This window comes from Mus caroli, unplaced genomic scaffold (assembly GCF_978045245.1).
Source record: "Mus caroli unplaced genomic scaffold, Mus_caroli_1 scaffold_2, whole genome shotgun sequence".
Classification (NCBI taxonomy): Eukaryota; Metazoa; Chordata; class Mammalia; order Rodentia; family Muridae; genus Mus; species Mus caroli.
This window is the reverse complement of record NW_028227257.1, coordinates 145,630,659-145,658,017: the sequence shown is the minus strand read 5'-3', so window position 1 is coordinate 145,658,017 and position 27,359 is coordinate 145,630,659. Positions and strand designations below refer to the sequence as shown.

The 27,359-nt window shown below is 49.8% G+C and overlaps 1 protein-coding gene and 1 long non-coding RNA gene across 3 annotated transcripts in view; one reads left to right on the top strand and one right to left on the bottom strand.

The window, feature by feature from the left end:
* The window catches only part of Gsn (gelsolin), a 52,062-nt gene that overhangs the window by 2,167 nt on the left and 22,536 nt on the right, over positions 1 to 27,359 (top strand). Inside the window, exons 2-4 of one of the 2 annotated variants that reach the window (XM_029471225.2) lie at positions 8,267 to 8,350; positions 25,589 to 25,793; positions 26,358 to 26,512. In XM_029471225.2, coding sequence (XP_029327085.1) covers positions 25,598 to 25,793; positions 26,358 to 26,512 — 351 coding nt within the window. In that variant the 5' untranslated portion in view covers positions 8,267 to 8,350; positions 25,589 to 25,597. Of the gene's footprint in view, positions 1 to 8,266; positions 8,351 to 23,961; positions 24,259 to 25,588; positions 25,794 to 26,357; positions 26,513 to 27,359 lie in introns of those variants that run through there. The other variant, XM_021156709.3, reaches the window with a different exon arrangement.
* LOC115029729 (uncharacterized) lies at positions 10,043 to 17,869 on the bottom strand. Its single transcript, XR_003835281.2, has 3 exons — positions 17,776 to 17,869; positions 16,714 to 16,860; positions 10,043 to 13,883 (listed from the first exon to the last, which is right to left on the bottom strand). It is a non-coding gene; the product is annotated as an uncharacterized LOC115029729 (long non-coding RNA).

Below are 27,359 nucleotides of genomic sequence, written 5' to 3'. Positions count from 1 at the left end.
GCTGTTTTTCTTCTTAAGAAAATAATTCTAAATTAAAAGAGACTATAGCTATGAATTGAGGGACAGTCAGTCACTCAGGCTCCCTTGTCTTGGTTGTCCCACTGTGAACAGTGGTCTGTGTAAGAACACTCACTGTTACAGGGAGAACTGTACACAGGAGGGAGGACGTGGTGTTTCCTGGTCATCTGGAGCCTGTGGGTCCCTCCCCCTAACTCCAGAAGGGAAATTTGGCTCTTAGATGACATGTTGTCTGGCTATAGAGATGGTATCATTCAGGCCTGTAGCGCTTTGCTGAGACATTGATCTCTGGTTTTCTTCAAGGAAACTCTTCTGGCCCCAGCCCACAATTTTTGAGTATTTGCTGACTGGAAGTGATAAGTTAGAGGGCAAGAGAATGAAAGAGAAGTTACAAGTGATAGCTTAGGCGTGTGTGTCTGCGTGTATGTGCGTGTGTGCACATGTGTGCATGTGTGTGCATGTGTGTACTCTGGTGTGCATCCATCAGTGCATTCACAGAGGCCAGAGGTCAATTTCAAGCATCTCCTATCACTTTTTACTTTATTTTTTATTACATTTGTATTTGCTATTAATTTATTATTACTGTGTGGATGTGTGATATGTGTGCGGGCACACACACGGAAGTCTGAGAACAGCTTTGTAGAGTCCGTCTCCCCTTTCACCTTTACATGGGTCCTGGGAACCAAACTCTGGTCATCAGGCTTGTGTAGGATGTGGTCACTCTGCTTAGCCATTTCTCTGGCCCCTCTGTGAACCTGATGTTCAGCAATTCAGTAGGCTGACTGGCCAAGGAGCTCCAGGGATCTATGGGTCTCTAGTCCCCTGACTTCAGCCCTGGAGATACAGATGTGCCTCCCCCCTCCCCTGCCCCATGCCTGCAGCTGTTACATGTGTGCTGGGGACTTGGTATGCACAGTTCGGGAACACTGGAGAGGCCTCGGGACTATTTATAAACACATATGTTCTTTACCATCAACAGGTCTGCAGAGTGTGGATCAGCCTCCTATCTATTTTTAGGAAATTAATGCTCCTGGACCCAGGCAAGGTCTTTTGTTAGCTGGGCACCCAGCCAGAACTGCGTTCTTCCTTTCTACTGTTTGACAAACTCTTAGACATCCCCAAGAAGCGCTGGAAAGGGAGTTGGCCCTGTTACCTTGTAAGAAAATGTGGGCTGAAGCAGAGAAAAGCAGGTCCCAGGAGTTACGTGTGGTGGTGGCGGGGCTGGGCCATCAATGTTTAGGCAGCTGAGGGAGGTTAAGTAAAAATATCTCCTTCCTTCCAGCTAAATGAGTGTGTGTCATATTTCAGTCTGATGTGGTTTGTGAACTTGGAGACCACAGGCAGGCTTAGTTCCTTCTGCCTCTGACTTCCCCTCCCCCTCTTCTTGAGAGACCTGCCTACTTGCTCCTGCCCTGCCATGGACCACAGGGGCAATTGCAGGGTAGGGGAGAGAAAAACAGAGGGTGTGGTGGGTGAGGCTAGGCAGCTAAAAGGCTGGGTTGGGGTCCCCGTCTGTGCCTCTGACAAAACCAAGGGTAAGGTTTGGTGCCGGCATGCTTTTTTAATGGACTCCAGCTATCCTAAAACTCACTCTGTAGATCAGGCTGGCCCGGAACTTAGAGAGATCCACTTGCCTCTGCTCCTGAATGCTCATATTAAAAATGTGCCCCACCATATCTGATCAGTTTTCGGCTTTGTTTTGTTATTTGTTTTTTTCTGGTTATAGTCTCTCCGAATCTGGCTTTTTCCGAGAAGACTCCAGAAAGGTCTGAGCCATGGAGCCTGGTGGGGAACTGTTATGAGGGAGCCTGGCTGGAGGGAGTGGGCTTCCTTTATTTTGCTAAGTTGGTTAAGCAAAGGGTGTCTCGTTACTTTCCAACCTCAACAGATCTATCATTTAGTTCAAGTACTTATCAAGCAAAAGATATATATATTCCATGTAAGTCAGCCTTGAGGGTGGGGCTCTTGATTTCTCTGTTGTAGAGGCTGTGGCTGGGCTGGGCTGGGCTGGGCTAAGTAAATACTAATTAAATTTGCAGGGTGGCTTAGTGGCCTGACTGGGGGATGTGCTTCATCTCTTCATGAGCCTTCCTTCCTCATGATAACAAGAGCTTGTGATAGAAAATTTGGAAAATGAAATTCTTTTAAAGGATAAAACCAAAACCAACTAAACAAAACCAAAGAACTATCCATAACTGCCACCACTACAAACATTTGGTATGTTTCCTTCCTGTATTTTCCTTCTTAAAAAAGATTTATTTCATTATTTTTATGTGTATATAATTGTTATCTGTCCGTTGCCTGTCCATGGAGTAAGTCCATCCTAGCGAGCAATTTTTTAATATGTTCTTTTAAATTTTTTATTTACATTTGTGTGTGTGTGTGTGTGTACATGCCAAGGCAGGGGAACAGAGGTCAGAAGACAACTTTATGGGATATGTTCTCTCCACCCTGGGGGTCATGAGGCTTGACGGTAAATGCTTCCACCCAGCGACCGCTTGCCCCCGAGTTCTTCCTTCATTATTACAAATGGAGCTCCTGGCTCAGTTGTGATGTGTTTTATAGCTTTTGTTACATTTTGCAAAATTGTTACTCAGGAAGAATAACAGTGGTCCCTGTTCCTAGCACCCTTGGTGGGGAAATGGTATTCTTGAAGGAGTACTGTAGCTGGGTATCTAAAGTCTAACTGTTCTAGATTTCTGATCCAGGGACCACTTCCCTAAAACATTAGACTTCAGTTCATTCTCTCAGCAAATCTTTTGCACAGTCAAGCATCAGAAAAAGGTAGAGTTGAGATTCTAGGCCAAAGAGCAGCGGGAACCTGGTTCTCTCTGCACTTGTGGTTTAGTCCTGAGTAGTTTGCCTCTCTGGGCTTTGGTTTCAAGAGTAAAGTTAGGATTTCAACACCAACTAGCTTCCTACATTTTTGTTAGTTTGTTTTTAGGGTTTCCTATAGCCCAGGCTGGCTTGTTACTATGTTGCTGAAAATAACCTGAACTCTTACCTCCATCTCCCAAGCAAGGATTACAGTCATGCACCACTGTGCCTGATAGCATGCAGTCCTGAGGACTGAACCCAGAGCTCCATGCTGGGCAAGCACTCTCCCAACCGGGCCCCGACCCATTCCTAGGGTCTTGAGGAGTGATGGCATGGTACTTTGCCAGAATAGGTCATTCAGACTCTTGGAATTTCTGTTTTCTCATCTGATTTAAAATACCCTGGAACCAAAGCAAAAGGGAGAGGGCCATTGTTTTTTGTTGTTTTGTTTTGTCTTTTTTCTTCTTTTTTGTGGTCATGTGTACTTGGCTTCTTGTGAGCTTCAGGCCAGGAAGTAGAAGCCAGTTGATGCATGCCATTCAGAGTAGGATTTTCATGGGCTAGCCTGGGCTCTGTGCCCTTTGCATTCTCCTGGAGCATTTCTCAATAAAGCATGAGAACACTCCATTCTAGAACACTCCTTTAGAAGTTGGGAACTGCCTGCCTGACTCTATAAATGGTCTTTTTAAAAACCTTGTAGAACTCATGGTTGCATAAAATTCCATTCTCATAGCTGTAAATGGTATTTTAGATGCAGCAGGGCTGCATTTGGGAGCTTTTTAGAAATGTTGAATCTCAAGCTCTGCCCTTAGCGTGGCCATATTTAGCAACTAAGAAAACAGGATGCTAGTTAAATTAGAATTTCAGATAAAGAATGAATAATTATTTAGTATTGCCATCTTCTTTGCAATAATTGGGGGCATATGTATAAAGAAAAATCTGTGCATATCTGTAGTTCAAATTTAAATGGACATGAAGTAGTTTATCAGGCAATCCTACCTGCTTCCCATCTGCTGGATCTGTTCTGCACTCTACCAGGAGGCTCCTGGGATAGTCTTACACAGTTTCAAGGGTGGGAAACATTGTTGCTAGAGGCCCTGATGTCAAACCAAGCTGAATTCTTTTTGTGGCAACTGCCTGTATACAGCAGACCATAGAATTTGGGAGGGAATTCCCCCATCAGTCCTTTGTATACATCTGCACGTTCCCATGTTGTTCTCATACTGCAGAGAACTGGGACTTCTTATCCCGCCTGTAGCTCAAAAGGGTCCTCCCATGTTACAAGAAAAACAACACAGTCTGTAGAGAGATGGAAAATTAATTTATTTGTGGTTTTGCCTGAAACGATGGTGAGCTGGAGAGTTGCAGTCTGCTCATAGTAGAGTGGCAAGTGTAGAGGGGAAAAAAAGAGACAAAAGCCAGGAAATAAACATAATGGCCCAGGGTTTCTCTTGGCTTTAGGGCTCCTGTGGGTGGCTCACCCTTGTTCCCTACATGGAATTTTCCTAGAAGAACCCCAGTTCCAGGCCCCTGTCACACTGCTTGGTTGGCAGCTGAAGGGAAAGATGCTGGGCTCTAATCAGAGGCCCTGGCAGCTCTGGAGGCCCCAGTTTCTCTACCATGCTAAGCATCTCTCTGGTGTCCACACCAAGCTTCTCTCTGCCGCCACACTCAGGACTGTGGCATCAACCTTTGTGTTGCCTGCCATCCCTGAGACTCTGTGTCTGGGGTGCAGAAGATACTGCTCCTGACTGTCTTCTCACCTGACAAGTCTCCAGATCCAGCCTGCATAGATGGGCTAACTGCTTCGTGCCTGCCACCTCTTCACTCCCCAAGCCTGTGGTTCCCAAGCCCTGAGAGAGTGCGTGTGTCTCAAACACCCACCAGGGGGCTCTCGGGGGGCCATCACTTAGGATATTTCAAAAGTACACATCCAAACCAAAATAATTTTGATTTTGGTTACTATTAAACCCAAGGGCTTGGAAAGATTTAGGAACCTGGTCATGGACATACCCCTACCTCATCTTGGGTGCTGAGCTGGGATAAGTCATTTGTTCACTGGTCTAACCTGGTCTATAACTCGGCTCCCACTCCTCTGTGAAATGTGAATGTTGCTTTCTCTTCTCCTCCCAAATCTGCTTCCATACCCAGTTAGGGCTGGGTCTAGGGAGGTGACATCATGGCACCTGGGAAGATGTGGTTAGACTCCTTTTAGCAATATTGAAAGGAGACAGAAACACTGTTCTGAAGATCCCGAGATTCACCATGTCCACAGACCACCCAGGCATCTGGTGAGAATGTAGGTGTAGGCTGGGTTGGGGCCTGGACTCTGCATCCTAATGAGCTCCCAGCCAATGTTGATGTTGCTGGTCTGGGGTCCATACTGAATTGGAAGATTCTAAACTGAGCACTGTAGAGTGCTCACATAGCATGCTTAAAGCCCAGAGTGAGATTCCAGGAATGCTAATGTGGGCGTGGTGGTGCACACCTGTATATAGTGGGCAGGAAGATCAGAGATTCAAGATCACCTTTGGTTGTGTATTGAATTCAAGGGTAGCTTGGGATAAATGAGACACTGTCTCAAAGAAAACAAGGGGGGGCAGATTATCAATTGATAGTTTAGAAAGAATATCCAAAAGGCAAGTCTATTGATAAGGCATAAATAGTCAGTCTAGATCTTGGCACTTTTTTTCTTTTCTTCAGAGCGGGGCATAGAACCCAGAGGGCATTCCAGCCATGAGCTGCCCCACCAGGACTCTTGCTATCTCACCCTCGCGATTCCTTATACCCAGCTGTGGGCTTCCTCTTCTCTTTGAACTCTGGGTCAGATATTGTTCCACTGTTTCTAGAATGTGAGCAGTTGTTGGGATAGTTTTCTGCTAAGTCATGGAGAGGTAGGGCCTTACAGTAGGAGAGACTGACTCAGTGGGAAGCCATCTGGATGAAGGGCCTGCAATGTGGCTCTGATAAGCATCTCCCCCAGAAGGTTTCACACTTAAGATGATAAACATGTTCTCAGTAAGTATGTGAAGGACTAACTGGGCCAGAGGGGCTTCAGTCTGTTTCTGTATGGATCTGAGCTAAGAATGGTTTTTAAAAGCCAATTGACAAACAAACAAATAAACAAATAAATAAGAAAGGAGGAAAAAAACCAAGAGAGAGCAGAGCCCGCCTTGGCTGAGATCATGTACCCTCTCACCCTCTGCAGAAGTTTGCTGTAAACCTGAGCAAGCCAAGCTTCAGGTATCTCTCTCTAAGTGAGCAGGAGGCCTAGCCTTATACAGTCTGGTATTAGGTACAAGCTAGGCCTAAGAGAGGCAGTCTGACTTGGTGGCAACTGTCTCAACATCTTAACTGTGACCAGATTCACGGCACCTTACTTTACCTCCCTGAGCCTGGGGTCTTGCTTTGCAAGGTGTGCGTAGTAATATTTGCCTGGCAGACTTACTGTATTGCCTGTAGAATCTGATATGTAGTAAGTGTGCAGACAGTGGCGGCTATTGTCATTGGAGATGGCTGTTTGAATCCTTTGGTGTGACTGGCCATCAAGCCCAACAATCCTCCTGACTCAGGAAGGGCCTTGTAGGATGAGAAGAGCCACTGCAGCAGCCCCACCCATAGGCCGAACGAACATTCCCTCTCAGCAGCCTAGACTAGATCAGTGTGGTCCCCAGGTAGCAGGCACACTGACTGTCAGTGAGCTCCCTGGCCAGAGCCCAGCCTTTCTGTGATGGACAGCCTGACTCTCTCTCCTCTCCCTGAGGTCTGAGGTGTTCAGCAGGCAGACTCAGAACCAGAGGCCTTGAGCTGGGCTGGTGAGGACTGCCACAGAAACCCGCTCTTTCTTGCTCCATTGGGAGTGTGGAGGTGGAGACCTAGCTAGTACCAACATCATTTGGAGAGCTTGCTTTTCAGTTGTTGTTGCCTTAAGATTCTAGAAGGGAAACCCCTCAAACTTAGACTTAGCTGGGTCTCATTGTAAACCCAGCCTGGTGTGAAACCTGATGTCGCAAGGAGAACGAAGTCCTTTTCTTACCCATAGATGGCAGCATCTGTACTGTGAGCAGGCTCTGTGGGAATGAATGTGCCTGCCAGCACATGTGTTAAGCATGTGTACAAGCACTGGCTTCTGCCATTGGCGTATCCGGAGCTGCAGTGGGCCAGGGTCTGGAACCTTGTAAACAGATCTTAGTGTGTGGGGAGAGCCCAATACAGAAATACACTGCTGTAATTTTGTGTGGCAGAAGACCCAGGGTGCTGAGGGGATTCAAGAAAACAGCACACACAAAGATTACCCAGAGCATGCAGGAAATAGAACATGCTTGTGTCTGGCTGAAGTCTGGCAGGCACAGACTAAAGATGCCCGAGGATGACAACTGTGGTTCAGGGGGTTCGTATGGGGGCCGTTCAGAGCCCAGCAGAGTCAGAGCAAACCCAGTGATGTGGTCTGGGCTTTCTTTTTCTGAGGCAGGGGCACTGTGAACGAGTCAAAGATAGACTGTCCAGCTGTGCAGTGGCAGTCGGGGTGGAGAACTAAGTGTGTTCTGGGGTAGTCAGAGGCTGAGCTGGTGGGAAGTAGTTGGAAGTCAAAGTGAACTGGAGGTGGAGGAGGGTGATACCTGCCTGGACCCTTGTGAGGATGGTGGATGGGAGGGGATGGATGGTGGTACCCTTTGCTGACCGTGAAGCACCTGGGAACATATGCAGCCCCTCAAGTGAACAAATGAATCTGGACTGGAGTAGAGGGTGTCATTTCTAAAACCAGACACCCAACGCGCCTTGACCTGCCCTTAGGAATTAGGGATTTTTTTTTCTGCAAGATATTTGTGAAAGGCTTGCAGAGGTGCCATTGAAATCTAGTCCCCCAGGCCCAGATAAATGTGTGACCTCTGACCTCTCTGCCCGTGGCTCCACAGCCAATGCTGTACATCTGTATCACCTACCGACACCGCAGAAACCATCAGCAATGTCTGCTATGTTCTGTGCTCAAGGAAGGAGCTTGTATTCTCAACTGAAGAGCCCGTGAGGCCCCTCAGTGCGAGCATCCTGACTCTCCCCTTGGCAGGGAGAAGCCGGTTTGGGTAGCAAGATCTTCCAGAGTGGGCCTGAGTCTGCCTTCTTGACAGAGGCCAGAGGACTCAGCTGTACAACCCACCATTGGTTTGGGTCTAGGATAAAGGATGGACCTTCAGCCCCTCATCTAACATGTTCTGGGTGTGGCATTTACCACAGCCTTAGAGAAAGCAGTTATGCCAAGGAGCTCATGGCCTGGCATCCCCAAGGCACACTCTTACCCCGCCCAACCCTCCAGCAGCAGGTGTGGGCAGTGCTAGCAGGAAGTGAGTACCTCATCACTAGAGGTATGCAGGTAGGAGGGATTTACCCATGTGACCTCAGACTCTGACACTGAGATTCCTGGACCCTTTTCCAGGTACCACCAGCTCCTCTTCCGGTGCTTCAGCCGCTGTCATAGCATCTCCTCTCGGAGTGGCTCTCTTCTTGTGCAGCCTGTAAGGTAAGTAGAACACAGAGCCACTGTCCACCCAGTGTCCAGGGGAGTCTAGACGATTCCAGAGTGGAAGTGGCTGAAGAGCCTTTGTGGATTTAAAGGTTTCTCCTGTGACCGCTACTGTCAATGTGTTAACTCCTCTGCTCCTCGACAAGGGGAAGGCAGGCGAGGGGAGCCCTGATGGCGAGGGATGAGGCGGGCTGAGTGCCCAGATGTCTGCTCCCACCCAGGCTATGGGCTATGCTTCTTGCTGTGTTCTCAAGTCTTCTGGGACCCTTTGTATGGTGGGGCAGATTCCCCATGGGGAGGAGGAGAGGCAGGGAGTCTCCCTGCAGGTGGCAGAGAGGTGAGAGAAGTTGGGTTGTGGCCATCAAGTCCCCCGCTTGTTGACCTTAGTTAGGAGGCACCTGAGGAGTGTGAGTCATGGGAGGGTGGATGAGTCACTGCCACCTGGCTGGGTGGGCGGGCCCACCTATCAGATTCCAGGTGAGCCTGCAGGGCCCTGGGAGAGCAGAGAGCTGGGCTCCCAGCCAGGAGACCCAGATTGCTTTCCAAGGGCTTTCCTCCCTGTAAGGCAGGTGCATTGCACAACTCCGCAGCCCCCCAACTCCCATACATCCAACAGGGATGTGGCACCAGGGGAGGGGGGGATCAGATGCGTCTGTAGATGCCAAAGGCCTTTGTGAGCTGGAAAGCCAAGAGGGTCGCTGTGACAGGGTTTCAGTTCTGAACAGAAGAAAATTTCTTACTGTATGAAGAGAAAGCCCTCCAGCCCATGGCATCAGTGACCAGCCCGCGATGTCCCTGTTGCTTGCCCAAAGCATCAGGAAGTGAGTGCCTGCCTTGTTCAGTCAGCTCTCAGCCGCACCTAGCTCCTGAGCGATGACAGGAGCCGACTACTGTCCCTCTTAAAGTCTAGATAAAAGGGCCTTTGATGGTCATCAAGACACTTAGTCCTTGGAGCTAGGGGTTCCTGGAAGGTTCTCTAGGTGCAGACAGAGGCCTGGCCTGACCCCAGCTGACACTGAAGAACCACATCTGCCTTTTGGGGTGCTGTTTTGCTCCATGAGGGAGCTGCCACATGCTGGTCATCCTCTGAGAGATTTTTATCAGTAAGGAGTGTCCCTTTCTGTGTGTACTTTGCTCGCTAGCAATGTCACAAGGACCTTGCATTCTCCCTGCCTGCCCTGCTTTTGCAAACACCGCAGGACCACAAACAGACCAGTTTGGGTCTAGCTGAGTATGAGCGCTTGCTGAGCTGGCCTGCTTGTTCTTGTCCTGTACCCTCCATGAACTCCATGTGAGCAAGATGACCTGGGGTCCTGTCAGATCCGCAGATAGCCTTGTCACAAGTCTCTGGCACATTGATTGCTTTCTCTTCATCTAGAACATTCTCTTCCTTGCTGTGGGAGAGGCTGGCCGGTCTGTTTTCCTGAGCTGCCCCACCCCACCCTTTCTGGGCTTTTTTTTTTTTTTTTTTTTTTTTTTTGACTTAAATGCTCCCCGGATTCCGGAATCCATGAATCACGTGACAGGTATTTAGGCTCTGCGCTGAGTGTTGGAGAATGGGCAAGGAACGGATCCTTTCCATGCATCCTGTGTAGATAGTCATTCCTGCCATGGAGTCAGATTTTTTTCACCTGAGGAGGAGGAGACAGTTTAGGTGTCCGGGGGTGGGGTTGGGGGTGGGGTGGGGTGGGGTGGGGCAGTGGACAGTGCAGAAAAGCTTGAGTACAGGACAGCAGGGTGAGCTAGGCAGGGAGAGCATCCCTCAGAGGGAATGGGGAAAGTTCAGACAAGGGGACAAGGCCATGCTGCCCTTGACTGTGGGTTTTACTCCAGGCTACTGGGGGCTGTCAGGAGCTTCCCAGTGGGAGACCAGGAGAACTTTATTAGTGGAACTAGCACGTATGCACACACACACACACACACAGATGTACACACACATACAGGCACACACGGACACACACACACACCCTGTGTGGTGTTGCTTTAGGGTTTTCCTCACTGAAGTGCCCCAGTACTTCCTCATGTGAAGCCTTATGTTGAGAAGTCCTGGGAAATGAGTGCTTTCCCAAGATTCTCTTGGCTCTTTGCCCCACCCTCCCTTTCCGAGGCAGCCCTTGCCGACTTCTGTACTGGAAAGAGAGGTGAGCTGTACCATCCTGCAAGAACAGTGACACTCTAATCCATGAGGAGTCAGTGGTGGCTGATACCCAGGGGGCATTTGCTGCCTTCCAAGACGCCCAGGGAGCCAGTCAGCTTTTCCTGCCCCGGAGATTAGCGCTGGGCTGAGATGAGCATTATGTGCAAAGGGCTGGTCACCTGGAGGAGCCCATTGTGCCTGAGGACAAGTGAGTCATGGGTGGAGACTGAGATGGGAGTGGCAGGAGGTGACAGGGATGTCTAGAGAGACCTTGAAAGTTAGTTTCAATTTTCTGGGTCACTACTTGGCTGTCAAGGGGATTGTAGAGCAGCCAATTGGTGGAAGGCAAAGGGGAGGGTGGGTCAGAGCAGGCAATGCTGAGAGCTGGTAGGAGAGAATGTGTGTTACCAGTGAAGCCCTGTCACTTCCCTTCACCACACACACACACACACACACACACACACACACACACACACACACACATATTGGCACACAGAGACATGCACACATACACATTTATACAGATACATACATACATAGACACACACTCAGACACAGACACACACATACACACAAAATGAGATGGGGAGGGGAATAGCGAATAGCCAGCCTGGTCTTCTCTGTTCTTTGTTCTTGTTGGGTTCTGTCCCCACTGTCCAGCTAGGCTGACTTGAGTTAGATCTCTGCAGCTCTGGATTCAGGAGTGAGAGAGTCTGAGTCACTATCTCTCCAACCCGAAGGTGCCCCAGTCCCTCTCAGTTTGGCTTTCTGCACCCATGAACTAGGGCTGCACGGTGGCTGGGAAGAAGCCGAGAAGTCTGGTTTAAGTACACGGAACGGCTGGGGAGCCTTGGTTTTACCGTTGGTGAAGGCCCTGCCCAGGTCACAAGTTGCCCACTGGGGACTTCTCTGTGGCCACAAGTCTGTAATCTGAACCAGAAACAAGATGTTCCCAGCAGAGCTCACAGAGGCCACCAGGAAGATTTGAGGGTGGGGAAATGGGGGTTGGAAATGCCTTTAGCACTGGTGTCTGGCCCAAGGCCAAGCATGGGGGAACTGGTCAGGACTTGTTCAACTCTTCATCCTGGGCTCTCAGCACTCAGGATGACTAGGTTCTCAAAAATCCCAAACAACACAACAACAGAGGCTATGGATATAGCTCAGATAATAAGAATGCTTGCCTAGGGTAGGCTGGGCCCTGGGATTGGTCCCAGGACTGAGATGATGATGATGATGATGAAGAGGAGGAGGAAGAGGAGGAGGAGGAGGAGGAGGGGGAGGATAAAACACAGTTTCCAAGTTGATGGGGCAGGGTACAAAGAAGTAGGTGTGAAAAGCAGAGGGTGCCACAGGCAGACCAAGAGCATCCTGGCTGGAAGGGCCCAAGAGCTGACAACTGACCTCCCTAGGTCACAGTTTTAGAAACTGAGTCCCAGGCAGAAGCAATGGAAATAAGAAGCAGAAAAAAAGGAGCCTAGGCCCAGGTCCAGGATTCCCTCTAGGCAGGTGTGGCTCTTTGCTCCAACCCGCTGCCTCCAAGGAGCGTGAATAATGGCTTCCTGAAGAAGTTTCAGTTAACTGTGTGGGAGAGGAGACTTAGGCTGTTTGTACTCTGCTGCCTGTGGAGTCGGGGCTGGCGCAGCTATTTCAGCCCAAGCCACAGGGTCCTATTTATAGGCCTGTGTGATTAGCCTGGCCTATGTCAAAGGCCTTTTCCCTTCTGCCCTGCCCGGCCATGGCTGAGGACAGAAGCCCTAACAGGAATAGCAAGTAGCAGGGACTTGAGGGAGCTTTCTGCAGCATGCTCAGGCGGGGCAGGCAGGTTAGCCAGTTTAGCCAGCAAACTGTTCGCTGCCTGTTCTGATGCCCTCTTCTGGCCTCCAAGAGCAATGCATGCACGTGACACAGTGATATAGGCAGGCAGAACTCATGCAAGTAAATAAATCTTAAAAATAAATAAATAAAAAGATGTATTTTTATTTTATGTGTTTCACCTGCATCTCGTCATCACTGTATGTGTGTCTGGTGCTGAGGAGACCCCAAGAGGACGTTGCATCCCCTGCAAATGGAGTTACATACAGATGATGGGTGTGAGCTGCCATTTAGTGCTGGGAACTGAACTCAGGTCCTCTGCAAGAGCAGCCAGTAGGTGCTTTGTAAGAGAGAGGAAGAGGGAGAGAGAGAGAGAGAAAGAGAGAGACGAAGGGAGACACGGAGAGAGACACACACAGAGTAACAGGCTTCAAAAATCAAGTAGCCCTGGGTTTAAACTCTGCTTCGAGGTTCCCAACTGTGGGGTCTTCAGCTGAAGTTCTCTGAGCCTGGTTCCTTATCTACGAAGCTGGGTGATGGCACCCGTAAGTTTTAGTGAAGATTCAGAAAAATGGTGCTTATGAGGCTCATATCACGGAGCTGAGGAGATGGCTCGGAAGGTAAAGTGCTGGCCCCACACACCTGTTGGCTCCCTGGCATCTCTATAACCAGAGTCGAGGGGAGGGGAGGGGAGGAGAGGGGAGGTGGGAAGGGAAAGCAGAGAGATGATCCCCTAGGACTTGCTGGCTTAGACTGTTAGAGTCAATATGTGAGCTCCCAGTTCAAGGAGAAAACATGCCCCCTCCCCACAAATTAAGATCTCTAGCCTCTACATGCACACACACACACACACACACACACACACACACACACACACAGAGTTCTTGTCATGGTGCCCACTGCATGCTGAGTATCTGTGTGCAGTAGAAGTCTTGTTTGCAGGTGAGGAACTGAGGCTCCTTGTGTAGGGCTCTGCTCAAGTCAGGTCTGGGCAGTCCTGGCTTCCCACGCTGCCCCAACTCTTCTCTCTCCTCCTCCCAGCCCTTGGGGCCTATCCTGTTCCTAAGAACAGGGGAGTTTTGTGTAAGGGATTGTTTTTCTTAAGAAGATCCTTCTGTAGTGCCACATGATGACTCAGAACTCTGAGTCACAGCTGATGGCAGGAGCAGCCCGCCCTAGGAAGGAGGCAGAGGGAAAGGAGAGAAGAAAACAGGAAGGGGACCAGCTAGTCCCAGCTGTCCCGCTGTTTGGTTAACGAGACCCATCAGGTCCCCTTCTCCTGCTTAGCCTCAGTTTTCCCAACTATGATTTTTACCAAGTGGTTCCCACTGGGGGTTGATTCTTAGAATTGGGTTCCTGGGCCCACCCAGATCTATACAGTCCAAGGCTGGGGCTAGGTTTGGGACTTTGCACAATTTCCAAACCCCGTTCCCCCAAGGATTGTGCTGGCCCACCTTGTCTGCAGACATGTTCACAGCCACTCTCTGCTGACAGCTGCTCCAGGCCGGTCTCAAGTTGCTGACAATGGAAAGTTGATTTCTCCAGCCAAACACTAGGGCTTTTGTTTCCAAAACAACATCCCTAAAATATATTTTACATAACTGACTAGAGAAAATGCACATATTGTTTATATATATATTTTTTCCATTTCCATAAACATGATTTTTTTTTTTTAGCAAATTTGGGGATTTGTAGACCTGGTTGTCCTGGAACTCACAGAGATTCTCCTGCCTCTGCCTCCTGAGCGCTGGGGTTAAAGGCATAAGTCATCACAAGTGGAAAGAACATTTTCATCACCTCCCCTCCCCTCACCAAATCCCTTGTGTTTACAGTCTCTCCTCCAGTGCTCCCTACAATCTCTCCTCTAGTGCTCTGCCCACAGTTAATTAGCATCTGTGTCTAGCTTCCTGCCCCCTCTCCTTTCTGGCCCTGTGCAAATTGTCATCCTTCTCTGAACCTAGGATTTCTTCTCAGTAAGAGGGATAACCACGCCCTCTTGCAGGCTGTTAGGGTTGCCTCATTCGCAGCAGACAGCGGGCACATGGGATTCTAGTGCACGGCACACACGCAGGCTCAGGCTACACTTCAGAGTGCTTACCTAGTATGTCAGGTGCTGGGATGCAGACCGTTGCGTTATCTGCTTTTATCTACACCATTCTGCCAGAGAAATGTTGCTGTCATTCCATTTTAGATCTGAAGAAGGTGAGGCACTGACAGAAGTTGCTTTGGCAAGGTCACGTGGTGACAGAGGCTGGTGGGTATGGTTTTAACTGTGACACTGCATTGTCCCTGCCCCTTAGGCTACATATGCCCCCGGGGCGAGGAACACCATTTATGAGTCCAAAACAAGGATGTGGCATGTCTTGCCCAGGGCTGAGCCACAGTGCAGTGGGCATGGCAGTGTGTGCAGGTCAGTAGTCATGACTGAAGGCAAGTGTGAATTCACATACAAAGTAGACCTTACCACGAAGCCTAAGGGACACAAACAAGGCCTGGGGTGCGATGTAGTCACATGGTGTATATGTGACACTGGTGTGGTGCAACATATAAGATGGACAGGCATGGTCCCAAGAGCTGGGTACTTGAGCTCTGGCTCTTGTGTGTTCCTAGGCCCCAGCAGGCTCTGTCATGGTAGGATCTGGGGCTCAGCAAGCAGGCAGTACAAAGGCCTGCCTGTTCCTCCTCCTGTTTCTGGATGCCAAAGAGTAGGCATGTTCCAGAGGAGTACTGGGGCCCCAAGTGCACCCACTATCCCTTTAGCTCAGACAGGGGTCAAGGCATGGGACCAAGTTCATTGTTCAGGAAGAGCTGCCAGGCCCCCAGCTCCCCTCTTTCCAAGCCAGTCTCGCCAGCACTGGTGAGGGCCAGCACGGGTAATTTTCCTCTCCCCAGATCCTTCTTCTGATTGGCTCCCTGGCTGCGTGGCTGGCTTTGAGAGCGACTGCTTTCCAGGCCTTTGGGGAGAGACAGCTACACTGCTGTTGGGGCCCATGAACAAATTGCTAACAGCTGTTGTGGGAGGTGCAGAAGAGGAGGCTGTGGGTTATAGAAGGAGCTCCTCAAGCCCTCTTGGTACCCGGAACGCACCAGTTTATTCTGTCTCTTCTGAACCGGAGTGCCAGATCCAAGGTCACACATGCCCAGAATAAAGCTAGGTCCCTGGGTTCTGGGAGGTGGTAGGCAGGGAGCTGAGGTCAGATGGCAGAGGGTGTTCTGGTGGTGAGGCAGTGTTAATGCTTAAGGCTCCTGGGCACCAGATCTTAGAGGATGGCCTTAGGAGTCCTGTCTATCTGCACTGGGGCCATGGAAGGGTCTGGAACAGTGATTACCATATGAACATGAGATCTCGTGAATCCTTTTTCTCTGCTTCCTGTTAGCCTCTGACCTTCATCTCTTCATGGAGATTTTCTGCTATTTTATTTTTAATTAATAGTATGTGTAGCAAATCTGTGATATAGTCTGGTCATTCTATGTCCAAGGACAGTGAAGTTTAGAGGGGCTGAGTTTCCAGTTCTCACTCAGCTGGGGAGTGTTAGGGTCTGTGTTCTTTTGAGGGGACAGAGAAGGCCAGATCCATAGAGGAATGGAGTTATTGGAGGTAGATAGCGAGGCTGGCTTTTTAGGAGTAGGCAAAGGCCCTTTCCAAGACACCCACATATCCCTGAACTAGCCACTGCCCAGTCTCTGGCTCTGATTGGAACCCTCCAGCTGTCCTTTGGTTTCAATGTGAAAAACTAAGTGGAGGTCCAGGATGGGTTCAGGATGGGTCAAGGATGGTATGAGCAAGCGAGCTGCAGGTGCGTAAGGGCCTTCTTTGAACATCACAATTGCTAAGCACCAGTTAAGTAGCACATTCAGAGCCAGGGGCTTCTTCAGTCCTACCAGACATCCAGCTGGGTAGGCACTTTCACCCCATTTTATATCAAAGGAAAGAAGATCATTGTAGAAAGGAACCATGTGCCCAGTTCCCTGGGCTCCTGCAGTTTCCTTCCTGAACGTGGCCTGGTACTTCCTTGGCCAGAAGGTCACTCAACCTTCACTTGTCATCTCTGCCGTGTGTGAGCTCATGGAGACGTGGCATGGGTTCCTGGACCCAATCATCTTCTCCCTCTTCAGCAAGCCTACCCCTTGGTCCTCTCTGGGACCTCTGCCTGCAGGCTGCAGAGTGCCATTCAGGCTATCGGCTCAAGCTGCGGCCAGAACCCATCACAGAGGAAGGACACTGTGGTGGTGGTTAGCTGTGGAGGGTGTGGGAATGTAGAAGAGTGTATTGAACCATTAGCAGGAAGATGTGGCACCCTCCGGTTGACACCACTGTATGTCATGTCCTGGGGAGCATCCACCAGACCTTTGGATCCTGGTGACAAATAAACTTAGCCTCCAAATCAACTTGGTCACATGCAGTGCTCACCTTTTTCTCTTTCTTTGTCTTTGAGTCCCGAACAGTTGTGAACAGTCCTGGAGAAGGGCTGGTCACTCATGTCACATAACTCCTCTTGACTGGATCCTCAAAATGAGCAGATGTATCTATCATGGGTAGATGTAACACGACCCAGCACTGAAAATATCAAAGACACATGGTTCCATGATGTTAAATACATTGTCTGTGTTACACTCACCATCACCGCGTGTACCCAGGACTCTCCACCTTGCAGAACTTATTACTCCCAAAGATGTAAGGAGAGAGACCACTGGCTCAAATCATCATGGCCAAATTAATTAAAGCAAGCTTCTTAATTTGTGTACATGAGCTGCTCTCTCTAAAAGCAGGGTCTAAGAGATCAGCATTGGATGTGAGGAAAACAGGGCTTTTATAGTCAGAGGTAGGGGGTTTCCAAATGAGGGATTTGGGGGCAAAATATGTGGAGTTACAGGAGCAGAATACAAGCATAGCAGGTTAGTCCTAACAACCTCCTGCTACAAAGTCATGATTGCAAGGTGATTGTAACAATATAGTCATAATCCGGTAGTTAGAACAACCTTTTAAAACAAAGACTGTGTATTGAAGAGTGTATTGAACCATTAGCAGGAGGATGTGGCACCCTCCGGTTGACACCACTATATGTCATGTCCTGAGGAGCGTCCACCAGACCTTTGGATCCTGGTGACAAATAAACTTAGCCTCCAAATCAACTTGGTCACATGCAGTGCTCACCTTTTTCTCTTTCTTTGTCTTTGAGTCCCTTGCAACAAGGTTGCAAGATTTTAATAACTTTTTGAAACAAATACATGATTTGTTGCCATTTCCTGGGACAGCCAGTACAGAACCATTTGTAGTCACTGTTATAGCCCAATCCTTGAGAAACGGGTATAATCATAAACAGGAACGAACCTAGTTTGTCTTTACTATAAGACGGCTTTCAATAGAAGAAAGCCAAAGATGGAGGCAGGCTGGTTCATCAAACTGAAGCTCTGCCTGCTCTGGACAATAGCCACACATTTCCCTTCCTTTACAATGGTCATTTTACTGTACCTGGTTCTTCTCAGAACTTCATGGAAGTGGGCTCACAGTATTTGCTGTTTTGTACTGCTTTAGTGTTCTCCAGGGCCATTCCTAGAGCAGGCTGCAAGCTTTACAAAGGTTACTATTCCTCTGTTGGAATATTTTGGTTGATTGTGTTCTTATTAGTTAATGAACAGCTGGTTGGCTTCCATGCTTTAGCTGTGACGGGCAGGACAGCTATGGATGTGGGTGTGCAGTCGTCTCTCAGATGCTTGCTTTTTTAACCCAGTGTTTTGGAAATTTCATCTTATGAAAAACCCAGTCCTTGGAACTTTTGTTTTAGTGGTCTCATTTGCATTTTACACTAGCATTAAACACACACACACACACACACACACATGTTGTTTGTTTTGAGATCTGGTCTTGCTAGCTAACCAGTTCTGAGTGAGCTGAAACTTATTATGTAAACAAGGCTGGCCTCAAACTTGCTTCTGTCTCCTGGGTGCTGGCATTACAGGTACACACCAGCATGCTTGGCAGGGAAGGGCCTTTTTACCTATAATTTACACACATGAACATTGAGACCCAGAGAGATAGAAACTCACCCAAGCAACTGACCCAGCATAAAGAGCAGCTTCCTTTTCACAGGGGCTTCATCTGCATCAAGCTATGCCAAGCCCCTAACATGTTTCACCTGGCTAAAATCTCTTACAATTTACTCTTTTAATTTTAAAGTTATTTGTGTGCCCCCTCTATGTATATGAATGTCTGTGTGTATATGTCTGTGTGTCCATGTGTGTGTGTATGTCTCTGTGTGTGCCTGTATCTGTGAATATGTGTGTCTGTGTGTACGTATGTCTGTCTGTCTGTTTCTCTATGTGTGTCTCTGTGTATCTCTCTCTCTCTCTCTCTCTCTCTCTCTCTCTCTCTCTCTCTCTCTCTCTCTCTCTCTGTGTGTGTGTGTGTGTGTGGTATGTAAGTACAGGTAACTGTAGAGGCCAGAATGGTGTGTCAGATCCTCTGGGGCAGGAGTTACAGGTGGTTGTGAGCCACTTGATATGGGTGCTGGAAAACCAACCTGAGGTCCTCTGCAAGAGTGGTATGTTCTCTTAACAGCTGAGCATTCATGCCTGTTCCCCTTATTAAATTCTTACCACCTTCATGGGAAGAGGATATTATAATCCCTACCTACAGATAAGGAAATGGAGGCTCTGAGAGCCAAGATGACTTGCTCAGAGCCACTCAGCTAGTTAAGTGGCAGTTTAACCCATAGCTTTCGCTAGTGGCAATGCTTCCCAAATCCTTCCTTGGAGTAGCTGCTTCCAGCAACATCTTTTTGTTCCTTTCTGCTCTGGCTGGGGCATCACAGACCCTGCCTTCTGTCTGCAGCACAGATCTGCACCCTACCCAGGCTTCCTGCTGATCCTGCTTTAAGTCACTGTGCCAGTGTGTGAGTCCCTTTGTCCAGCTGTTGACATACATTTGTGTCTGGGCTCCTCCAGGGGTTACCACAGAGTTTTAGGGGTGTACTAAGGGGCTAGGGCTCAGTCTTTTGAAGTCCCAAGTTTCCTAGGGCTAGAGTGTTTGTCTCAGCATTGGGAAAACTGATTGCTACAGTGAGTCCTGGTGGAAGAGTCCCTGGGCTCTGAGACAGGACAAATCTTGTTTCCAGGGAATAGGGCCAGAAGCAGTAGGGCCAAGCCTCCTCTTAATGTCCTGACTTGGCTCACAATGTGAGGTGGGGTTGGCTCTGGGAGAGGGTCAGTGGCTTCAGTCCCTGGGATAGATTCAACCAAGCCCCACTGGCCTGATTCCCAATAGCTGTCCACACCCAGGATAAACATCGCCAGGGCAAGAGGCCCAGCTGGCCATATCAGGGAACTCTGTTCCATGAGCCCCATGCCTTGGATCTGGTGTTGTCCACAGACCTGAGGTTTAAGTCTAGTGTGTGGACACGGCTCCATGGCCTGGAGACATCGTCTTCTGCTTGGTGTTATCTACAAAGAGACAAGAAGCTAGTGACCATTACAACTGGCAGTCTTGTGGCTTGCTTCTATTTCCCCCCATAGTTCCCTGTATACAAATGAGTGACTGGGGTTTAGAATGGGAACTGACCCAGTCCACAATGCACAGCCCAACCTGAGCCCAAGTCCCATTTGCATCCTGGGGTTTTACCTCTAGCCTGCCATTCAGTAGGTATGGATTTGCTTAGCCCAGGCCTCTGAGAGCAGAGAGCAGCAGCTAGGAAACCTTTGGGAGTTAATGCATGTCGGGTCTTAGGTTTCGTTGTTGTTCCACGAGCCTAACACCATCCTCTTCATTTTAAAAATGAGGAAACTGAGGCCTTGGTTACAGGTGCTGAGGCCTGTGTGCGTTCAAGTCCATGGGGCTTGCCAGAACTTGTGCTGGCCCTGTTTGCTTCCACTGGGTTTCATAACTGCCTTCTCTGTTTACTGACCATTGTCCCTATTGGCAAAATCCTAGGCCAGAAGGGTGGGTGCTCCCAGGGGGACCAGAGAACAGCAGTGGGCTAAAAGTACACAAGGAGAGAGAGAGAGAGAGAGAGAGAGAGAGAGAGAGAGAGAGAGAGAGAGAGAGAGAGAGAAAGCTGCAATGTCTCGGGTGAGGGAACAGAACAGGGTGGTGTCTTCCCAGCCTGCCAAGGCCTTTTGTACACTGAGGCCGAGGGTGGAGGGTGAGGGTGAGGCATCTCATCTGGTAGCCACCCTAGGAGGCCCACGGAGACCCACAGATTGACTCGAAGTTAATCATAGAAGGAAGGGGTCAAGAGATGGTTGTGGGACCCTGGATCCAACCACAGGGGAGGGAAGGGCCCCTTGATCCATCCTGTGTCAGATACTAAGAGCTGCCTGGTGTATAAGGGGGCACTGGGCGGGACTCACACACAGCCAAGATGGGAGATCAAGGGGGTGTCTGAGGCACAGCAAAGAGCCTGTAGACCCACACCAGGACCCACACCAGTCGAAGTGACAGCAAACAGTGCTACATTCAAGTCAGAGCAGCCATCCCAGGTCTGAGTGTCTTGGAATGGAGGTACCACAGTCTTTCTCCACCCAGTGGCTGTGGCCTGAGGATCTACATAGACATCCCCCCAGCCTGGGAGATGTTGTAGGGCCTGCTGCTCTAGAGATGTCTGGCTACCTGCTTGGCAGAGGCTTGGACTGGTTTAGCAACAACAGCCTTTCCTGGGCTGGGCTGCTGCTCCCTCCCCAGGTGAGGCGGGGTCAGAGCTCTTGCTTCTGTCTCCCAGACATAATTGGGTTCAGGAATCCCAGACAAGGTTTAGAATATCAGCAGTGCTTCCTTCCCACGAGTGGCCCGAGTCTTGGTTTCCCTGCCATCGGTCTGCTTTCCTTTCTTATGCACGTGTATCTACTTGCTCCCCTGAATTCATACATCTTTTTCCAAGCAGGGAACAGAGTAAAACAGGGTTTCCCTATCATAGTCTCCACTCCCGGTGCAGCATAGTGAGATGTTCTAGGCTTTGGGGTCTTATGGGGCTTGATTACTCACTGGATCTAGAGGTGAGGTGACATGCTGTTCTGATTTCAGAACCTCCTTCTTACATCAGGGATCATAGGTGGTCTGATTCAGAAGGACGTGCCAAGGTGAGCTGGTCCACTGTCCCCATTTTGCAGATAGGGACATCGAAGCATAGAAGCAAGTAAGTTCTGGGCAGGGTGGTGCAGCCATGCTCTGGGTCCAGAAATGGGCCTTAGATTGAAGAGTATTGAGGCTTATCTTTTGTATGGACACCGAGACCCAGAAAGAATGAGTTGCCTAGAGTCATCCAGGACGTCTGTGGCAGACCCTTCTCTAACAGGGGATACCTGCCTTTTACCCTCTCTAAAACTCCTTGTTCTCTTGAACTCATGAACCTCTTCCAGGCAGGGAACAGATTATCGCTGCCCCATCCGGGTCTCCTTCACTGAGGCCTTGGAGAGTTTCTAGGCTTCAGGGTCTTAAAAGGCAGGGGTGGGGCCTTGGTTAATATGGCCTAAACTCCATAGCTACATAGTCAGCAAAGATCACCACCTTTGTGATCATTAACTGCGGGGGAGCCTGGGCTGGTGGTCACTGACCCCAGGGGTCGAGGCCAAGCCATACTGGCCTTCTGTTAATCACCAACTGGGTAAGCTGGGGCCACACTGCTTCCCTGTTCCTGAGGGGGCTGTGTAGCCAGGCCAGCTGCTGGCTCAGGCTCCTGGTCATTTCCTGAGTCAGCCAAGGAGCAAGTATCCCCTCAGGCATGTTCTTAAAGCAGTCTTTCTAGACTACAGTTCTAAATCAATCAATCAATCAATCAATCAATCAATCAATCAATCAACTCTATTGGATAAATTTCTTTTCTTTGGCTTTTTTGGGGTAGGGTTTCTCTGGGCAGCCCTAGCTGTCCTGGAACTCTCTTTATAGAGCAGACTGGCTTTGAACTCACAGAGATCTGCCTGCTTCTGCCTCTGGAATACTGGGGTTAAAGGTATGCACCATCCCTGGCCAGCTGGATGTATCTGTGTCATGTTTTAGATCTTGTGCTTTAAGCTGCTATTTTAGGAAGTGTCTCAGGATGTAACTCGTGTAGCATGCACAGTCCACTCACCGAAGCACACAGTTCTGTGATTTTTCTGTGGCGTGAACTGGTTGTATGATCATCATCGTGGTGTGGTATTAAAAATTTCCCACCATCCTGAAAGGTTCCTTGTGGCAATTACAGTGATCTGAGGACTCTCTCCAGCCTGGGCAGCCAAGCCACGGCAGTGTCCAAGGTGACGTCTCAGTGCATTGTTTACTGACTTTGCAGGGGTTTGTGCATCAGCTGCAGAGTCTTTCCTTATAGAAAGGAAGAGACATCATTGTGCAATTTGCTTCTGGCACCTGGAGGTCTCTCCGTGCCTACTGAGTGCCTACTATGTGCTACCAGGCACAACTGGCTCTGACTTTTTTTTTTTTTCTTTTCACGGTTGCTTTGTGGTCCATTGTGTGACAGTCCCATCACTTATGTCCCCAGGGCATTTGGGTCATTTCCAATTCTCTTCGAACAATGCTTCAATGCATATCCTTGTCCATTGCAAGCAGCTCTGTAGGGAATGTTGTATTATGTGTCTTGAATATGCACAATCTACTTTCTATCTAGAGAGGTGAAAATGGCTTATGCTTCCAGGAATGTTTCTGCAAGCAGTGTGGGCTTTAATCACCTCCCTGAGTTGTGCCCAGGGCAGCCCACTGTAGGCTACACAGGCTTCCTAGACCATGGAGCCCAGAGAATTCAAGGCCTCTACAAACACCTGATAAAATCCCATTTCTAGGGGTACTCACCTTTCTTGCCTTGCCCCCCTGTAAATCAGATCTTAGCTATTTACTGGGCATGGCCTGTGTTTGCTTGCCCTCTGCCTATATGCTGTTCCCTCCCTTGGAAATGTTCTCAGACTCCCCTGCTACCTTCAAGACCCAGGCCATCTGAAGTCCCCATAACCTTCAGTCTCAGCTGTTCTCTGTGTTCTCTTAGCTGTGAACTGTTTCCCCTTAAGTGGGAAGAAACTGGGGAGGGAGCCAGCAAAGTTAGATAGAAGTCATGCTATGTAGGCTCCCAAGGGAGCTGGGACAGGATGCATTGCCTCCTGCAGACCAGGCTATCTGAGCAGGCCTGATCTAACCCTCTGCAACCTCTAGGAGACATAGTAGGTGGTACTTAGGAGTCTAACTTAGGTCCACATTTCCCAGTGATGAGGAGTGGGGGAAGGAGAGGGCCTGAAATGGGGTGGGGGGAAGGTTGTAGAAGGAAATGGAGGTGTCATCCTCTAAAGGAGATGGATACAAGTGTTGCCCTGGGCAGGGGCAACCAGTCAACAGGCAAGAACTTTGTACAACAAACTAAGATTTGCTCAAAATAACAATAACAAAACAGAAAGAAAAAAAATGTCACTGGGGGAAGGGGAGAAGAACCCAAAAAGAGTACTTGAGTTGGAAACCGCCATGAACGTGTTAGTTCATGCTAGGTGTTTTTTGTTGTTTTGTTTAGTTTTTGTTGGACCTGCTAATTGGACCGATAAGAAGGGGATTGAACGGGCCCCAGAAAAACTTCTCTCACTGAGTTAGCATCTGTTATATGTCAGACCACAGGCCGGATCTTCTGATTGGAAACTAGGGTCCAAGGGGCGACCGCACCCAGTCGGGTCGGTCCCCGTGGGAAGGGAACCCAGATGTCTCAGAGATCCGGGACAGATACCCGCCTCCCCTGCGGGCCGCAAGGCCCTCCCTGCTGGGCGGTCCTCAGCTAGGGCGGGATGGGACGGCTGGTTACTTAAAGGTTGGGGCGACCAAGGGTCCGCGGCCGCAGCCTGGGTCCTCACCGTCGCCATGGCTCCGTACCGCTCTTCGCTGCTCTGCGCGCTGCTCCTCCTGGCGCTGTGCGCACTGTCGCCTTCCCATGCAGCCACGGCATCGCGGGGCAGGGCCCAAGAGAGGGCGCCCCAAAGTCGGGTGTCTGAGGCGCGGGTGAGTGCCCGGGGTCCCCGGGGCTCCCCGAGTAATTGTCTATTGTAAGTTCTTGCAGATACAGCGCTAGGAAAAGGGGAGTAATTCAGGTGTAGAATGGAAAAACTGTTTTGTTGCTTTGTAAGTATGTCTTGCTGCTTCGGGGCTCCTGGGGGCGGGGTTCGGGGGCCGGGACCAAAGCTCTTTCCTTCCCTGCAGGCTAACCTCACCTTGGCCGGATCTTTCCCCACTACTGATTTGGATCCCATCTCCTTTATCACGTCTAACTACTGCCCTTCTTGCTGGTCTTTCTCAGAGTCTTCTGCGTTTGCTGTTGGTCGTATCTGTCCCCTCCCGTTCAGTTTCCCCTCTGAAAGCCTCTGGATAGGACTGTTATTTTATTCTCTCCTCTCTACCCTGACTGTGGTCTCCTCCCCTGCCCAACCCCTCCCACTTGTTTGCCCTTTCTGTTCTCTACTCTCCACTACTTGAGTTTTTCTCCCCAATCGCTTCTCCTGCCTGCTTTTTTGTTCCAACCAGACCTTCCTCTGTCTGAGGTGACCTGCTGACATCCCTCCTTGGGCGCAAACCTAACCGTCTGTCCCATTGGCAACTACAGAGCATGTTTGGCAGCCTTTCCCACCCTCAAACCTTCTCCTAACAGGTTCCCCCTGCAGACTTCAGGCTCCATTCCTTCCCCCTTTTCCAAGATGTGGAAATTTGGTGGGTGGGATGCTGAGGGTGGGGCAGGAGGGAGGAGGCAGGCAGCTCAGGAGGCCACTTGGGCCCACTAAGCCAGTCCTTAGTGGGCTGTGATGATCCTTCCCCTTCCAAGGAGCAAAACCAAACATGGGACCTAGGATCAGGCCCCTTGCCCTTTGGTCCTCTGTTTCCCCATTTGCAGAGTAGGGGTGGATAATGCATCCTAAGCCACAAAGGTTCTGGAAGAGAGCATGCAGAGTCCCGGGGGACTGGGAGATTTGCCACTGCTATCTGGGAGTGTCTATCCATAGAGGCAGAGAGTGCCTTTGAAGTCCAGGGCTATCCCTCTGTGTTGTCTCCCAAATGGGGGTCCCTGAAAGATAGCCTGCCTCTTTGTGCCTTAGCTGTCTCCCCAAAAGGGAGGGAGCTCTCTGCCTCCTCCGTCACATCACCAACTTGGAGGGCAGAAAGGGAGACAGCCTGGCCTGGCCAGAAACTCCCAGAAAGGGGTTGATTCTCCTCTAGGACAGGGAGAGCACGAGGCTCAAGTGAGTCACTCTTGGTGCTGGAACCTGCCCTCCCTCATGCCTGGGGTCTCTCCTTGCTGAGACCCACACTTCTGCTCAGGCTCTGTCCTGTCTCTCTGCAGCCCAGCACTATGGTGGTGGAGCACCCCGAATTCCTGAAGGCAGGGAAGGAGCCTGGCCTGCAGATCTGGCGTGTGGAGAAGTTTGACCTGGTACCTGTGCCCCCCAACCTCTATGGAGACTTCTTCACGGGTGACGCCTATGTCATCCTAAAGACTGTGCAGCTGAGGAACGGGAATCTGCAGTACGACCTCCACTATTGGCTGGGTGAGGGAGTGCTCCTGCTTAGCCCCACCCCATCCCCGACCCCCAACTACATGGATATACCTGAACTGAGTGCTCTCTACACCAGGCCTTTGTTAGTGGTTTCTGTGACACCGCTCTAGAGCCAGCCTGTACAAGTTCAGATCCCAGTTCTGCCCCTTGACCTGTGATCTGCCCTTCTGCAGCTCACCAGTGTTTTTTTCTATAGAATGGTCATGTTGACCGCTATGCTTCCTCAAGAGGACAAACAAGTTTTGTAGATGTCATGGAGACCCTACATCTCTCCCCCTACCGCCACCCCCGTGCTTTCTTGGATCAGCTCCAATCACTCCCTCATTTTCTCTTCCCAGCTAGGAGCCTAGAGTCTTTAACACTGGCTCTGATCTGTTTGTTTTAAGGTCTCCTTATTATACAGATGGAGTAACTGAGGCTCTTGGAAAGCAGGGAGGGACTAGCTCAATTTCTATAGCCAGGTCAGAGTAGAGCTGTTGGCTCTGCATGTCTCCTCCCCAGAGGGCCAAGACTACCTTCTAGAAGCCAGTCTCATGCTACCCTCATGTTCCCTAGGCAATGAATGCAGCCAGGATGAGAGCGGGGCTGCTGCCATCTTTACTGTGCAACTGGATGACTACCTGAACGGCCGGGCTGTACAGCACCGTGAGGTTCAGGGCTTTGAGTCGTCCACCTTCTCCGGCTACTTCAAGTCTGGACTTAAGTACAAGGTGGGTTGGGTCAATGGCATGGTTCATAGTCTTTCAGCCTTGCAGAGAGATGGACAGACAGGCCAAGTGTTAAGCTTTGGAGCCTAGCAGCCAGGAACCCTGGGTCCTTACCATCATGGTCTTGGATGCACCAAACTCCTGCCCTGAGCTTTTGACTCTTTATCTTACGATGAAAAGATTCTCTACAGCCTGGTAGACAATTCACAGCATCAGAGTGAGCGCCCAGGAGGCCTTCTCACATTGGCCCAGGGTGTGTGCCAAGTCCCGATCCTGAGATCCTACACCCGGTCCTTGTTGAGGCTTTGTTGGCCGAGGGCCCTGTGATGAGTATTTGACAGGCCCTTTCATTCACATCTCTCTTCCTGATGCCCCCTCCTCCACATTTTCCTCTTGGACTTTTACAAATCTGTACCATGTTTTGTTTTGTTTTTTCCTAAGCTTTCAGCCAGAGCAAATTCAAGCTGGGGACCCAGGAAACTGTTCCCCAATATACTGTGTAACCTCTAGACAGCCCCATGATACCCAGAGCCTGCCTTTCCTCTCTGGTTGCTGGAGAGCCAGTTATACCTGCCCTACAGGACGAGGGAGAGGCTCTGCTGAAGAGGTAGCTGGGCAGTGTCCCACGGCTCAAGAGAAGCTGAATAGTGATGAAGCTTGGCTCTATGTGTAGGGTAGAGAGGGGATTACAAGTTTAGGAACAAGATGAGTCCTGATCTCTCATTTTATTGGGGCTGAGGCAACTAAAGTACAGAGAGATTGATCAGTTGGACTAGGGACACAGGGTGAGTTAATACAGAGGCCAAGACCAGAACCCACATCACCTGCCTGACTCTCAGTGTTGTTCCCA